Genomic DNA, 16,823 nt, shown 5'->3' on the forward strand with positions numbered 1-16,823 from the left:
GCATAAGGATCCCGGTTCGAACCCCGGCTCCCCACCTGCAGGGGAGTCGCTTCACAGGGGGTGAAGCAGGTCTGCAGGTGTCTATCTTTCTCTCCCCCTCTCTGTCTTCCCCTCCTCTCTCCGTTTCTCTCTGTCCTATCCAACAACGACAACAACAACAATAATAACTACAACAATAAAACAACAAGGGCAACAAAAGGGAATAAATAAATTAAATTAAAAAAAAAAAAGACTGGGTCCTGTCCCGCCCCCCCCCTCGCCCCCCACCCCGTGAAGCTGAGCATCCACCCTCACCCTCAACCCAGGGTTTTTACTTTGGTGCCTTACTCCAAATTTAGTCAAATCCTGCGTTGAGTTCCCCTTTCTGTTATTCTTTCTCAACTTCTGTTTATGAGTAAGATCATCCTATACTTATCTTTATCTTTCTCTTTTTTTAAATTATCTTTATTTATTTATTTGGATAGAGACAGACAGAAATCAAGAGGAAAGGGGGTGATAGAGAGGTTGAGAGACAGAGAGACACCTGCAGCACTGCTTTACCACTTGTGAAGTTTTCCCTCTGCAGGTGGGGGTCGGGGGCTCGAACCCAGGTCCTTGCGCACTGTAACATGTGCGCTTAGCCAGGTGCGCCACCACCTGGCCCCTATCTTTATCTTTCTGACTTAGCTCACTTTACATAATTCCTTCTAGCTCCATCCAAGAAGGGTCAGAGAAGGTGGGTTCATTGCTCTTAATAGTTGTGTAGTATTCCATTGTGTATATATACCACAGCTTTCTCAGCCACTCATATTTTTTTTGGCACCTGGGTTGCTTCCAGGTTTTAGCTATTACGAATTTTGCTGCTATGAACATAGGTGTACACATATCTTTTTGGTTGGGTATTATGGAGTCCTTGGGGTATATCCCTAAGAGGGCTTACTGGGACATATGGAAGGTCCATGTCTAGCCTTGTGAGGAGAGTTCTCCGGACTGCTCTCCACAGAGGCTGGACCAATTTACATTCCCACCAGCAGTGCAGAAGGGTTCCTCTGTCGCCACAGCCTCTCCAGCATTTGTTGCTACTGTTCTTTTTGATGTGTGCCATTCTCACAGGGGTGAGGTGGTATCTCAGTGTTGTCTTTATTTGCATTTCTCTGACAATCAGCGACCTGGAGCAGTTTTTCATGTGTTTGTTAGCCTTTTAGATCTCTTCTGTAGTAAATGATCTGTTCATATCCTCTGCCCATTTTTGCATGGGTCATTTGCTTTTTGTTGCTAAGTTTGCTGAGCTCTTTGTATATTTTGGTGATTAGTCTCTTGTCTGATGTATGGCATGTGAAGATCTTCTCCCATTCTGTGAGAGGTGTCTTTGTGTGATAGTTTCTTTGGCTGTGCAGAAGCTTTTCAATTTGATATAGTCCCATTGGTTTGTTTCTGCTTTAGTCTTCCTTGCAATTGGGTTTGTCTCATCAAAGATGTTCTTGAGGTGTAGGTGGGAAAGTGTTTTACCAATGTTTTCCTCTAAGTATTTGATAGTTTCTGGTCTAACATCCATGTTCTTGATCCATTTGGAGTTGCTTTTTGTTTCTGGTGAGATAAGGTGGTTCAATTTCATTCTTCTGCATGTTTCAACCCAGTTTTCCCAGCACCATTTATTGAAGAGAGCCTCCTTCCTCCATTTAATACTTTGGGCCCACTTGTCAAAAATTAGATGTCTATCGCAGCTGTTTTTGAGAACAAAAAAGATCATTCTATTGGGCAAGGAAAACATCTCACTCATCTGTTGTGAACATCCTCACTCAGGCTTTCTACGAATTATTTTCTGGCACAAATATTCCCCTACACCAACTAAGAAAAGTCTTTTTTCTTTATTTCAAGCTTGGTGGAGAATATGTTGCTGGCCCTGCTCTCCTTTCTGTCCTTTCTCTAACTCTCTGGTTTTAGCTAGACACTTCTTTGCTGTTGCAGTCGACACCATGTGTTTTTGCTTGAAGTCTGAACTTTGGGTTCCATTTCTGGTAGTGGTGCAGCATTGTACAGAGCGTGTTCTGTAATGTTGCCTCTGATTCACTCAGAAATGAAGCATTTGACTCATTAAACATAAAGAGGAGCAATGTATGCATACATATTTGGAACTCATCAAGTCCTAAGAGACATTGGAAGAGGATTGTGTGTAGCATAATTTAATATACCTTAATTTGCAATTTAAATGAACAGACAAGTATTTAAGAGAAGTGATTGTTTCCACAAATCGCTACTAATGCTGAAGCCCTACAGTTTGTCATCTGGATCCAGTTTGGGATGAATCATTGTGGGACATGCAAATAAAAGGACGAACAAACTCAAAAGAAAATCAGAGTGCTTGGCTGCATATAGTCTGTCAATGGCCTCAGGAGCACTTTCCATTGTAACTCACTGCATAGTTCGCTGGTTACATTAACTTAGATCTCACTGAGGTGTAGTCAGCCTTGACTTTAACATAATGCAATTGATGGTTCTTCTAGTTCACTCCACTCTATCTTAGTCAATCTGTACAAATAGATTGGTCAGAGAGATCAGTCACTCACTCAGTTCCTAGTTGGCAAAACTTATGGGTCAGAACCTCTTATAGTCTTAAAAATCACTAAGCATTCAGAGGACTTAGTAACCATATTGGGAACTAAAACCAAGACATTTTAAAAATATTTAATGCATTTAAAATCATTAATTATAGAGGGTGGGGTGCTGGTGTACCTGACAGAGCACACATGTTACTATCATGTTCAAGGACCCAGGTTCTAAGCCCCCAGTCCCCACATGCAGGGAGAAGCTTCACATGTAGTAAAGCAGTGTTGCAGGTATCTCTCTTTCTCTCTTCCTCTCTATCTTATTATAGGCGTCCACAGAGTGCCTGTATCTCACCCCAGTTTGGGTTCTTTCCCACCATCATGGGCCAGGACCCCGATCCCTCTCCTTCCCTTTATGCCTTTCCCCAGAATCCTTTGCTTTGGGGCCAGATACTACACCCAGTTCAAGTCTGACTTTGTGTTTTCCCTTTCTGTCTTTTTTTTTCTTTTTTAAATATTTATTTTATTTATTTATTCCCTTTTGTTGCCCTTGTTGTTTTTTATTGTTATAGTTATTATTGTTGTTGTCGTTGTTGGATAGGACAGAGAGAAATGGAGAGAGGAGGGGAAGACAGAGAGGAGGAGAGAAAGATAGACACCTGCAGACCTGCTTCACCCCCTGTGAAGTGACTCCCCTGCAGGTGGGGAGCCGGGGTTCGAACCGGGATCCTTATGCCGGTCCTTGTGCTTTGCGCCACCTGTGCTTAACCCACTGCGCTACAGCCCGACTCCCCCCTTTCTGTCTTTGTTCCTTAAGTTCCATCTGTCAGTGAGATCATCCAGTGTTTCTTAGCTCTGGCAGCAGATAGTTTCATCTGTGTTTCTGGAAGAGACCGGCTCACTACATTCAATTTTTAATTAATTCATTGATATGACAGAGAGAAATTGAGAGATACCTGCAGCACTGCTTTACCATTCATGTAGCTTCCCTCCTGCAGGTGAGGACTGGGGCTTGAACCTGGGTCCTTGTGCACTGTAATGTGTGCGCTCAGCCAGCTGCACCATCACCCAGCCCCTACACTCATTTCATTAAAATTTTCATTTATAAAAAGGAAATACCGGGGGCTGGGTGGTGGCGCACCTGGTTAAGCACACACATTATAGTGTGCAAGGACCCGGGTTCGAGCCCCCAGTCCTCATCTGCAGGGGAAAAGCTTTGCAAATGGTGAAGCAGGGCTGCAGATGTCTATCTGCCTCTCTCCTCCTCTGTAGCCCCCATCTCTCTTGATTTCTGGCTTTCTCTATCTAATAAATAAAGATAATAGAAATTAACCAAAAAAAATACATCTTTAAAAAAATGTTTAAAAAAATAAATAAAATAAAAAAGGAAACACTGACAAAAACCATAGGATAAGAGGGGTACAACTCCACACAGTTCCCACCACCCTACTCTCATTTTTAAGAAAACTGTCACCAGATATTTCATTTCTGAATAATTGTAGTTTTCTGCTATTTGCTTTTTTTTTCCAAGTAAAAATTTTATATCATGAAAGAATTTCAGTAGTTGCACACTTGCTTTCCTCTTGATAACCTTTAGATCTTAGTGTCTATCTGAGTACTTGACACTTTGCATTTCCTCACACCAGATAGTAGAAGGTCCATGAAGGACATGATGTGTGAATGTGGATCTTATTTGGTATCCCGGGTGAGCAGCAGTGAAGAATGCTGTCACCATGGTGCTCTTAGTTGGAGCTCAGGCAGCAGCTTTGCCCACCATTACTTTTGCACCAGCAGTGCAAACATCAACCCTGTTTAAAAAAGCAGGTACTGTGTTAGCCTTCCTGTGACAGTAGCTTTGACCTATGGATTTCTACAGAGTCTATAAAGCAGGCTTTGAGAACCACTGGGGTATGTAATTTGGCTCAAAAGATTAAGTAGCTCTTGGACTTTTAAAAAGAAAGTTTTTGGTATTCTTTATTTATTGCATAGAGATAGCCAGAACTATGTCTAAACCTTTTTTTAATTTACAATTTTAAAGGATCAAAGGGTTTGGCTATGCACTAATAGTTAATACTAAAACAGTGGTAATGTATAATTTCTTTCCAAGTATAGGTCTTTTGTGTAAAAGACAGTTAATAAGTGTGTTCTTGTAACTGAAGATGAGCCTTTTGCATCACTAAGCTAGGCTTTCAATTTTGTGTTTGACTCCCTAAAATTCTCAGCTGCTACTTCAAACCCGGGAAAGTGTCTGTCAGGTACCAACTCAACCTTCACCTTCACCACCTGTCGAATACTGCACCCCTCTGACATCACTCAGGTAACCCCCAGGTAAGAAAGTTGGGGCCACCCAAGGCTTCACTTGCCTCAGTTACGAACATGTATCTCTTCACTTTTTTTTTAATTTAATTTTAATTTTTAAGATTTCAGTTGGTCTCCTGTGTTCATTTGTCCTTAGAATATTTTCACATTTTATTTTTTTATTCGATCGTAACTCTGAATAAGGCATAGTGTGTGAATGTATCATATATGCTAAAACAATCAAAAACACAAGTATAGAGATTGCCTTGTCCCAGGTCAGAGAGATAGTAAGTGACCATCATTATCCAAACTAGCTGGGGTGGGGGGTGGGGGGGGGTGGGGAGGGGGGGGGAACGGATGACAGTCCACAGCACAGAACTGCCCTTCTTCTAACTCTACCTGCAAGCTCAGGGGGGTTCCCAAAACTCCTCTGATTATTTTGCTAGAATGGCTCACTGAACTCAGTGGGATTTGTCATGTTTGTATTTGCTGCTATTACAGGGGACAGATACAAATTAAAATTCATCGAGGAGACACAGGTCAGAACCTGGAAGAGGTCTACACACAAAGCTCCCATTGTCCTTCCCATTCCCAACTTCCCTGGCACTGATGTGTGTCAGTACACACAGGTTCTTGCAAGCCAAGAAAGCTTGCCCAAGGCTTTACTGTGTGAACAGAATGGATTGCCATGAAGTCAAACTCATCTCCAAAGCCCTCCCCCCCCCATCAAACCTCATGACTGATCTTTCTGGTATGGGCTCTGTATCTATTGAGTGTGACCAGGCCCACCCCGAGATCTAATATAGGCAGTCTCAACCTCAAGCAAAAACACTTCCCTGAGATATATTATAGCTTACTGCCTAGAAGTGCCAACGGCCAGACCCTTTGGGCAGAGCCAAATAATTTACTCCACAGGCTAGAACACCAACATGTCAACACATAGCTGAGGGAACTTTTATTAGACAGAGCCTACCAACTGTCAAAAGGATCTCGGAAGTTTGCAAAGATGCATAGACATTGTAGGTTAGTGTTGAATTAGAAGGAAAGAAAGGTGAGAGGCCAGGTGGTGATTCACCTGGTTGAACACACATATTCTAGTACGCAAAGACCCAGGTTCAGGCCCCTAGTCCCCACCCGTGGAGGTTCTGGGGCAGCTTCACAAGCAATGAAGCAGGGCTGCAAGTGTCTCTCTTTCTCTCCCCTCTTCCCTCTCAATTGCTCTTTGTCTCTATCTAAAATAAGCAAATAAAAAGAATTTACAAAAAAAAAAAAGAAAAAGATGAATTGAAGAGAAATGAGGGATACAAGTATAAAATTAACAAAATAAAAATAGTATACAGATGAAATTAGCCTTGTATTGAAATCTTCACTCGCTGCCAGGGAATGGAGATTATGATGCAGTCTCAGTAGATAAAAGCAAATTCATGGTCTATAGTAAACAGGCATATCTGCACATTTTCTATGTTGTCCTTATAAGCAGGAAGATAGCACCTTTTATAAAAATTGGTTCTCGAGGTGACTCGTAATCAGGTTAATGAAGTGGAAGGAATAGGCCATTCTGCTGGGACAAGGAGGTGGAAGACTAGACTACTTCAACCCAAAAGCCCAATTTTTCTTTTTTAATAAATTAATACTTTAGAAAATGTGTTGAGCATTCCTAAGCTTGCACTCAGTCCATTCAGCTATTCATGACAGGTAACACTTGCTCAACTAGGAAAATTGGCTAAAAACTACACTTCCTATTTCTTTGGTTTCATGATTTCTGTCTTTCTTTTTTAGATTATAACTCTTTTAAAATTATTTTTAATTTACTTATTGGAGGATTAGTGGTTTACAGTCAGTAGTAAAATACAATAGTTTGTACGTGTGTAACATCTCCCAGTTTTCCACATAACAATTCAACCCCCACTAGGTCTTCCTCTGCCATCATGTTCCAGGATCTGAACCCTCCCTTTCACCCCAGAGTCTGTTACTTTGGTGCAATCATGATAAGTCAATCTAACAGTATAGAGGGTTTCATAGAAAGAGAAATGTTGAACAAGTTAATAGTGACAGTTATAGTTAACCTGTCACTGAAATAACACATCCAATTCACTTTTCAAATTTTCCCAGAGAGCTCAGTTAGTTACTGTTGTTGGTGCCTGTCTTTCTGTATTTAGAAGGATAACAGATAACTACAGTGGTTGGTTTAAATGCTGACTTGAGAACTACCTTTTTATTCTCAAACTCTTGTGTTTTCTTTGTTTTTAGCTCTGGGTTTCCTTCCTTATCCTGTGGAAGTAGTGGTAGCAGTTCATCAGGCACAGCGGTAAATTCTCCTGCCATGCCCTACAGACTCAGCATTGGCGAATCCATCACCAACCGACGTGATTCCACTACAACTTTCAGTAGCACCATGAGCCTTGCCAAACTTCTGCAAGAGCGAGGCATCTCCGCCAAAGCATACCATGGTCTGGCGTCAGAGAAGTCCCTGCTCCCGCCTCCCCTGAAAGCCCTGGCCATCCCTTCCACGCCACCAAACTCACCGTCTCACTCCCCTTGCCCTTCCCCTTTGTCCTTTGAGCCCCGGGTACATAGCTCTGAAAATTTTTTGGCCTCCCGACCAGCTGAAACATTCCTCCAGGAGATGTATGGCTTGAGGCCCTCCCGAAACCCTCCTGACATTGGCCGGTTGAAAATGAACTTAGTGGACAGGCTGAAGAGGCTGGGGATAGCCAGAGTGGTCAAGACACCTGATGCCCAGGCTAGCGGCAGAAAGCAGGAGTCGAAAACTGGTCTCCAAAGGCCAGATTCTGCCATCTATTTAAATTCAGGTAGCAGTTTGCTGAGCGGACTGAGGAGGAATCAGAGTCTTCCTGTGATGATGGGTAGCTTTAGCACCCCAGTTTGCACATCTTCACCTAAAATGGAGACCTTGCAGGAGAACTGAGGTCCAGCCGTTGACTGACCTCATACAAATTAGCACACGAGGGTTAGGCTTGCACTGAGACGATAGTTTGGTATGACTGAGAGAAAAAGAATGTTGCAGAAAGGTTGTGGAAGTAGGAAAGGGAACAGGTGGAATTAGGAGGAGGCTCTGATGAATGAGGTTTGGTGTAAATATAAATGAATGGGTCCTGAGTAGGGACAAAAAAGGAAGATTTAGACTTACTTCAGTGTGTTTTCTTGTCTTGACTAGAAAACAAATCCACTAGTATTGGAACATGCTAGAAATACTGGACTTGCTGCACAATGACCTCTAAAAACATTAATAAGGAGAGCCCGAGTGAGGAGATGGACAAAGAGGAGGGGCAACTTTGACCATTGCCAGTGGAGAGCTGCAGTGGAGGACTTGTGAGGGCAAGCTCAGTCTGTTACTGAGACGACGGTGAGAGGTCTTTATAAAGTCTGCCCTTGTAATAGCGGATAAAATCACATATTTACCAAGTGGCTCACTTGCCACATTAGCAAACAAGGAGTTTTACTATTTTCATAACATCAGGAGAATGTTTCTATTTGCAGTCCTTCGAGCCACTGGAAATCCAAACACTATCTGTACTCCTTTTGTATTTGTGGTTTATAAAAGTTTATGCTTTTAACTTTGTATTTTTATACAGCATCCTCTGCCCCTGCTCCCCCCCCCCAAAAAAAAAGAAAAAAACCCAGGTGGGTTTGAAGTTGGGAGGGGCTTACTTTAGCAGGAAAATATGGGTAAATTGAAACCAGTTAAACTTGTTTTCAGAATATTTTGTCTGAAGTGCTGAGGCCTCAAGGAGTATGAACTGAATTGATTGTCTTTCAAATTTCCTTGGAGGTTCGAAGTTAAGCCAGAAGTGCAATCAATAGGGACTAGGGAACATTGTGTATTTATATATGTAAATATTTTTTAAGGAAAGTCAGTTGCAACTAAACTTTTTTCCAATGTGTGCTATGCCTATTTTAATGAAAAATGACTTGTATTTGCACAAAAATTCTCAGGCACATATTAAATTATTATACGCTGAAATAAAATCCAGGCGCTTGCTTAAAAGTTGTGGGGTTTTTTGTTGTTTTGTTTTTTGTTTTGAGTATAAGATAAAATTAAAACACATCTGCCTTTTCTTTGATACCTGCAGAATTAAAGAATTACCTACTGAAAGACAAAACTTTTTTTTTAGTATGGTATGTGAGATGATATGGTGAAAACTTGAGAATCAGGTCTCAGCATCCAACAGCACAACATAAAACTGGGTTGGAAAACAGTCATCCGGCTGTGTATACTGGTCAGGGTCTGCTGTCTGGGCAGGGTAGTTGGGAGAGTCGTGCCCTGTTACGAAGATGCTGGAAGAGCCAGTTGTTTCATTTTTGAAAATGGAAGTTATCTTACTCGACCCTCCTGGTGCTTTCCTTGCAAATGCCTTCCTCCTTTATTCTGACTTAACTGAAAGACAGTTTTCTGAAAAGTTCTCCACAAGTCTCCTGCCCCTTGTGGTTTCTGTCAGTCCACTTATCCCCAGGTCAAAGGAGCCTCCTTCTCTGCTCTCAAGGTGTTTCCAGAAAGATCTCTGTGCTCCAAAGAGTAAAAAAGAAAACTAACAAGAGATACAAGTCTCCATGCTCTTTAGATTCTTTTCATAAAACTTCTCTGAAAACAAAAGCAAAAGTGCCCTCTCCCCAGCACCTGGTGACACTGAAGTGAGCAGAGCAAACACGTCCATGTTGAGCATGGGTTCTAGCGGGGCCGTAGGTGTGGGTCAGTGTCGCTGGGTCTGTCAGGCATGAATCAGGATCCCTGCAGCCTGGATCCCTAACGTCCCAGTTCACTTTTTACAACTGGTGTTTGAATCTCTACTTCATAATGTAACTTTGGGGTTCAACTACAGCCAGTTTAGTTTAGTTTTGTTTTTTGGATTTTTCTTTTGCTTTTGTTCTCTAAGAAAGTGATCTTGTTGCTAGTTTCAAGAAACAACAGGAAGTAGGAACATGTAGGACCAGAGAAGAGTAAAGAGTATTAAATTACTAGGCTTCTGTATATTATGTAAATAATTATAAATTAAACTATTTTGAGGTGTTCTGTAGAATTAGTACAATTTTCTATAGCATCACTCTGGAGACAGCAGGAGGGCCTACTCACAACCAAATAAGCACATCTGTTCAAAGAGAACCACCAGAATTAAGTTTAAAAAAAAAAAAGCTATTGTTTCACCAGGAACAATAAGTCTGTACTGGAACATGCTTTCTCTTGATAAATTCTGTTTTAGAACTGGGTTTTGCTGGTTTTGATATTCTACCTGAAATCATCTTGGGTATAGCCTGAGAATCTACTGAAATAAAATTGTGTTTCTAGTAAGAACTGGAGCCTCACCGCAAGTTCCTCCTCTTGAAGACTTTACCACTATCCAGATTTGCTGTTTTGTATATGAACTGTGTGTGTACACTCATGGCAGTAAAGGAAAATCTAATTGTGTACAGATATATAGATATAGATTTCTCCTTCGAAAAGATTCTCAGTGACTATACCTCAGGTGCCCTCCTATCTCGTAGAAGTGATACTGAATGCAAAACGAAAACTTTTCCTAAACTATGAAGACCTAACTCCTGTAAATAGCCTTAGGCGTGGGTCTTAGAAGTTAATAATGATTGTTAAAGTAGGTGTTTTTTTTGAAAAGCAATTTTTTGTACCAAATGTACTTCATTTGAATGAATCAAGAGGTTTTCACTACGGGAGGATATAAGGTCAGAGACAGCTCATGCGAACCTCTTCTCTATGAAAGGCACATCACACACAGTATGCAAAGCCCTGTGTTTTTTCTGACCGTTCAAGTGCACCATTCATACTTAGTAGTTACCAACACTGACTTTTGGTATCTAGACCCACAGCACAGCGAGTGATCACTCCTCTGAGGGCAGACAAATGCAGGCCTGCCAACTGCATCTTAACTGTCTATCCAAGAAGCTGTGTCACAGCACGGCATCCTAGTGTGCTGGTGCCTTCTGATCAGCACAGGGAATGCTGTCATTTGATATCTGGGCCTGGACTTTGTCAAACAACTCTTTGTGCACCTGCCTTGTCACATGTAAATCAGATAATAAACACGAGGATCTTCTTAAATTCTCATTTGTCTCACTGTGTTTCTGTCCCAGTTCTTTGCATGGATAATCCTGCATTGTATTTCTTTTCCCTCAATGTTACTAGTTGTTTTTTTTTTTTTAATTTATTTAGAAAAAAAAACTCTATTGACCATGCCCACATAAATATACTGGCTTAAGAAGTGAACAGATCTGTTTTCATGGATTTAAAAAAAAAATAGAGGGGCCAGGTAGTGGTGCACCTGGTTGAGTGCACATAATACAGTGCATAAGGACCCAGGTTCAAGCCCCTGGTCCCCACCTGCAGAGGGAAAGCTCCATGAGTGATGAAGCAGAGCTGCAGGTGTCTCTGTCTCTCTCCCTCTCTATTTCCCCTTCCCCTCTCAATTTCTCTCTGTCTCTACCCAATAATAAATAAATAATTTTTTTAAAAAGAATGGTGTCTAGTGGTCCAGGAGGTGGAACAGTGGATAAAGCATTGGACTCTCAAGCATAAGGTCCTGGCTCAATTCCCAGCAGCACATGTACCAGAGTGATGTCTGGTTCTTCCCCCCTCCCTCTCTTCTCCTCCTCCTCCCTCCTCCTGTCTTTCTCATAATTAAAATCTTAAAAAATAAATAAAAGAATGATGTCTATATATGTCACTTATTTTGAATAGAGACAGAAATGGAGAGGGAAGAAGGTGATGGAGAATGACACCTGCAGTCCTGCTTCACCATTCACACAGCCTTCCTCCATGCAGGTGGGGTGCCAGGGCTTGAACCCCAGTCATTTGTGCACAGGAGTGTTTTCAGTCCAGAATCATTTTGATCCTACTTACTGCATTCTGTTTCTGTTTTCACTATATATATATAGCCTATGTTATTTATGCCACTACCAGTTGTTAGTTTTCTGGCTTTCATTGGCTTTTCTGTACTCAAGGTTAACATGTTGCAAAAATTTCAAATGGGCACAAACTGCCATGCAGGTCTGGTGAAATACAGCTTGGTTGGCAGGGGTGCCGGCAGGAACATGAAAGGCTTTATGATCAACACTTGGGTGTGGGAAGTGTGAATAAAGCACACCAAAGATGATGTGCAGTGTTAAAAAAAGATACACAAAAAATATATATATAAAATGTTATTCCACAGAATATTTTCTGCCTTCTCAACAAATCACTAAATTGTTGAAAAACCAAATTTTCACATGCAAGCATCTCAGTCACTTCCTGGACATGAAATGTTAGCCATCCAGATGTCAGGTCGTGGCTCAGCAGATAAGTGTCCACCTTAGCATGTGTGTGGCCCTGGGTTCTGTCCTCAACCACAGACAGCAATAAAGGAACTCCACGGGAGGCAGAGAGCAGCATTTGGCGTCTCCCTCCCCGCTGTCATTCAAAAAGATGTAGAATAGAACTTGGGCTGGAAAGGTGGCTGGGCTCTTTCCTTGCCGTTGGAGACTGCTCACATACTTCTGGTCCAAACTCTTGAATTCCCCCAAAACAAGCTGACATCACAAGTGTGTCTTTCATGCCCCTCAGATTCATTCCCCAAACCTGCAATCTGTTCCCTGGAGCTGCTGGCTACCCAGGCTGTCCCATCTCTGCAAATGGCACCGCCTTCTTGATAATGTTGGAGACAAGATCCCAGAAATCTCTGTGGCCTCCTCGGCCCTCACCAAAACACCTAGCCTTCCTCTTAATCACATTGTTTCTTCTTTCTCCCCATTTCCAGGCTGTCTTCTCAGCTGAGGTCACTTCATTTGGTCACTGCTGTAGACTCCCAAGTGGCTCCCTAACCCCTGACAATTATTTCTCTGTATTGCAGTGAGAATGAACTTTTTAAATATGCAAGTCTAGTCAGGCACTGTCTTTAATTAAAATCACTGCTTGATACAAATTATGTATGTATTTATATGTCTAGTTCTTTTTTATTGTTTTTTTTAATTTTTTAATTTTTTATTTAAGAAAGGATTAATTAACAAAACCATAGGGTAGGAGGGGTATAATTCCACACAATTCCCACCACCCAATCTCCATATCCCACCCCCTCCCCTGATAGCTTTCCCACTCTCTGTCCCTCTGGGAGCATGGACCCAGGGTCATTGTGGGTTGCAGAGGGTGGAAGGTCTGGCTTCTGTAATTGCTTCCCCGCTGAACATGGGCGTTGACTGGTTGGTCCATACTCCCAGTCTGCCTCTCTCTTTCCCTAGTAGGGTGGGTGTCTGGGGAAGCGGAGCTCCAGGACACATTGGTGGGATCTTCATTCTAGGGAAGCCTGGCCAGCATCCTGATGACATCTGGAACCTGGTGACTAAAAAGAGAGTTAACATAGGAAGCCAAACAAATTGTTGAGCAATCATGGATCCCAAGCTTGGAATAGTGGAGAGGAAGTGTTAGTGAGTAGGGAGGTACTCACTGCAAACTCTAGTGTACTTCTGCTTTCAGGTATATATTTTGCAGTAGTTTATGGATACGTGTGAACATAAGCTCTCTCTCACAGAAACTGGTGTATATCTAGGTTTTGGGACTTTGTTAGAAAGTGAACCAACTGAGATGGAATTAGAGTATATGTATAGTTCTTAACTAAAGCACTGCTCAACTCTGGCTTAGGGTGGTACCAAGGATTGAACTTGGAACCTCAGAGCTTCAGGCATGAAAATCATTTTGTCGAACTTTTACGCTATATTTACTGCCCCTCTGACTCAAAGCAGAAGCCCTGCTCTGCACTCACTGCCACTGCATCTGGTGAAATAATGAAAGCTTTGTGATGTGGGAGCCAGGCGGTGGTGCACCTGGCTAAGCGCACACACTGCTTACTGGGGAAGGCTTCATGAGTGGTGAAGCAGGGCTGCAGATGTCTCTTGTCTCTCTCCCTATCTCCCCCTCCCGTCTCAATTTCTGTCTGTCTCTATCCAATAATAATAATAATAATAATAATAATAATATCTTTGTGATTTGTTCACTGAATTTATCAGTTGTTTACCCCACTAGCTTCAAAGCTCTACATAACACAGGAACTCCACACCAATCTGTAGTGCCTGGCATGCAGTAGATACTAAATATGAAGTTGAGTGAATGGATTTTTCTGTAACAATGGTTTGTGTTAGTGCATTGTGAATTCAAGTGGATTGATAGCTTTAATACAAGGAAAAAAAAAAGGAAAAGTAGCAAAAGTATATAATTGTTATCATCCATGATGGTTGTATTGATATATGGGAAACTGGGGAATGTTATGCATGTACAAACTATTGTATTTACTGTTGAATGTAAAACATTAATTCCCCAAGAAAGAAATTTTAAAAAAAGAAACTCTATATGATAAAATGTAAATTTCTTATAGTGAGTTTGTCACTATAAATAAAAATATTATTTAAAAAAGCCACTGCCTAGTTATACACATTTTATAGTGAAAAAACCACATTTATTTAGGATATATATATATATATGTATATGATATGTATCTGAATCCCTTGGCAATTAGAAAATAATTCTGCTTTGATGTGTGCACGGTTGGGGTAGGAAGATACTTTTAACATATTTTCAAGCTTTAAATTCAAAGAATTCGAAGTATCTCCTCCAGTTTCTAGATTTCTGTGGAGTAAATGGCAGAATTTAAATCACAAAGCCTGGGTGTGCTATTTGCTTGTTTTTCCTCTAAAAGTGTATCTTGAGTTTGTTTGTGTCCTGCTTTAGAGAATTTCATTCTTAAAGAAAATCTTTAATGACTGCTTCTCTAACTCCCTTGCTTTACAAAGCAGAGAGACTGAACCAATGAGCTACTGCCATTCTGTTTCCATAGCAATAAAAGAAACAAACCTTTGTGTCTATCTCCCAAAGACAAACCTTACCCAACTCAAGGCCCAAGTCAAGAGAATTGAAATGGAGACCTGACTTCAATTGCAATACTAAGAGATTCAAACTGGATTGTTTCTGAAAAGAAAAATTTGTGCTCACGCCAGTTCAGCTTTTGTTTAAAAAAAAAATCTTTGCTGGAGTCACTGGAACTCAATCTTTCTATACTGTTATGTTCCGTGGATTTTACTGGTTGGCATTTTAGGCACTTGGAATGACCAATAAAATTTCAAGTTCTGAAATCTCCAGATTTGACCTAAAATGAATCCTGATTTTTGTGTTGAAGGTAAGCAATCTTTCTTTAACCTAATGACTTCTTTAAGGCTCTCTTGAGTTGGAAAGAAACCACATGGGAAAAACAAATCTTGGGAAACTCAAGGTACGTTTTACATATTTATTTTCTTCTGGTTACTAACCAATGGCCTCTTGAAGGTTCACAGCTGGCTCACTGTTGACTACCTTGTCACCATATTAAATCCACTGGGACGCTGATAAAATCATCAGAGAGAGATGCAGAAAAGGGAGAAAGAACCTAAAGCATCAACCCAGGTACACATATAAGTGGGGCCAGGTGGTGGCGCACGTAGTTGAGCACGTAGTTGAGCACACACATTACAGTGCGTAAGGACCCAGGTTCAAGGCCCTGGTCCCCACCTGCAGGGGGTGAGCTCCACTAGCAGTGAATCATTGAAGCAGGACTGCAGGTATCTCTCCATCTTCCCTTCCCCTTTTAATTTCTCTCTGTCCTATCAATTATACAAACGAATAAATAAATTTATTTATTCCCTTTTGTTGCCCTTGTTGTTTTATTGTTGTAGTTATTATTGTTGTCACCATCGTTGGATAGGACAGAGAGAAATGGAGAGAGGAGGGGAAGACAGAGAGGGGAGAGAAAGAGACACTTACAGACCTGCTTCACTGCCTGTGAAGTGACTCTTGTTGGTTGGGAGCCGGGGGCTCAAACCAGAATCCTTAGCTGGTCTTTGCACTTTGCGTCATGTACGCTTAGCCTTCTGCGCTACCGCCCGACTCCCATAAATAAATAATTCTATAAATAAATAATTGCTCATGCACACACCCCTGCTTTCTTGGAGCCATAAAATACAACATCAAAGCACTGTGGGTGCAGACAGTAGACCTGTCTGTGTGGACATGGGAGCACCTAGTATCAGTAGTCATTCTGTTAAATAAAAGGCAAAGGGATGACATAGTGCCCGAGGAGGACACCTTCTTTCTGCCATGGGCCATTTGGAATTTTATTCTACCATTTGCAGACCATACAAAATGACCAACTTCAAAATCAGCACTTAATGTTGAACAGTCTCCAGGACTTAGGAATTTCGAGTCCTGCCTGTGGTTGTCTTAGCAGTGTCACTGTCAGATCTCACAGGCTCTGTCTGGCCCTTGGGTTAGATGCTCCCCACCCCTGACACAGGGGTGTAAAAAGAACGCTCTGTTTATGTTAACAAAACAACAACAAAATCCTTAAAGAGCGTGTACGGAAGCACATGTGTGTGGTGGCACATCTGGTTGAGCACACACATTGCCATCAGCAGGGACCTGGACTCAAGCCCTTTATCCCCAGCTACAGAGGGAAGCCTCATAAGTAGTGAAGCAGGGCTGCAGGTGTCTCTCTCTCCCTATCTTCCCTCCCCATTTCTCTATGTCCTGTTAAGTAAAAAATAAAAAAGGGGAGTGTGTGTGTGTGTGTGTGTGTGTGTGTGTGTGTGTGTGTGTGTGTGTGTGTCTGGAAGGCTATACCTTCCCCCAAAAGATCTAACAGTGCTTCTTCCCTCTTGGAAAGGTACTTGACGTCAAAGCCTGATGGTTCTTTTTCTTGAATTTAATGTTTGGTATTCATCCATCCTTCTGGTTCATTTTGCTTCCATGGCTTCCCCAAGTCCACCCATGTTATAGCAAAGGAGACTATGCCGTCATTTCTTGTAGCTGTGCAGTGAACTAGTGCATCTGTGTCCTACAACTGCCTGAATCATTTGTTTCTGGGTTGTTTCCAAACAGTAGCTGATCCAAATAGCACCACCATGAACAAGGGTGCACATAGGTCCTCTTGGTAAGTGTTTGTGTGCTCTGTGTGCTCTCTGGATAGATGCCTAGGAGAG

General features: G+C 41.7%; 2 protein-coding genes across 10 annotated transcripts in view; both read left to right on the forward strand.

The window, feature by feature from the left end:
* Positions 1-10,899, forward strand: part of TRAK2 (trafficking kinesin protein 2) — a 61,079-nt gene extending 50,180 nt beyond the window's left edge. For all 8 annotated transcript variants that reach the window (XM_016187030.2, XM_060194138.1, XM_007520505.3 and 5 more), the window contains 2 exons: positions 4,748-4,853; positions 7,074-10,899. In XM_016187030.2, the coding sequence (XP_016042516.2) occupies positions 4,748-4,853; positions 7,074-7,752 (785 nt within the window). In that variant the 3' untranslated portion in view covers positions 7,753-10,899. The remainder of the gene's footprint in view (positions 1-4,747; positions 4,854-7,073) is intronic.
* A 3,529-nt stretch (positions 10,900-14,428) lies between these two features.
* Positions 14,429-16,823, forward strand: part of FLACC1 (flagellum associated containing coiled-coil domains 1) — a 49,116-nt gene continuing 46,721 nt past the window's right edge. For both annotated transcript variants that reach the window (XM_060193427.1, XM_007520521.2), the window contains exon 1: positions 14,429-14,989. The gene's annotated coding sequence lies outside the window, so the exon portion shown is untranslated. The remainder of the gene's footprint in view (positions 14,990-16,823) is intronic.

This window comes from Erinaceus europaeus, chromosome 7 (genome assembly GCF_950295315.1).
Source record: "Erinaceus europaeus chromosome 7, mEriEur2.1, whole genome shotgun sequence".
Taxonomy (NCBI): Eukaryota; Metazoa; Chordata; class Mammalia; order Eulipotyphla; family Erinaceidae; genus Erinaceus; species Erinaceus europaeus.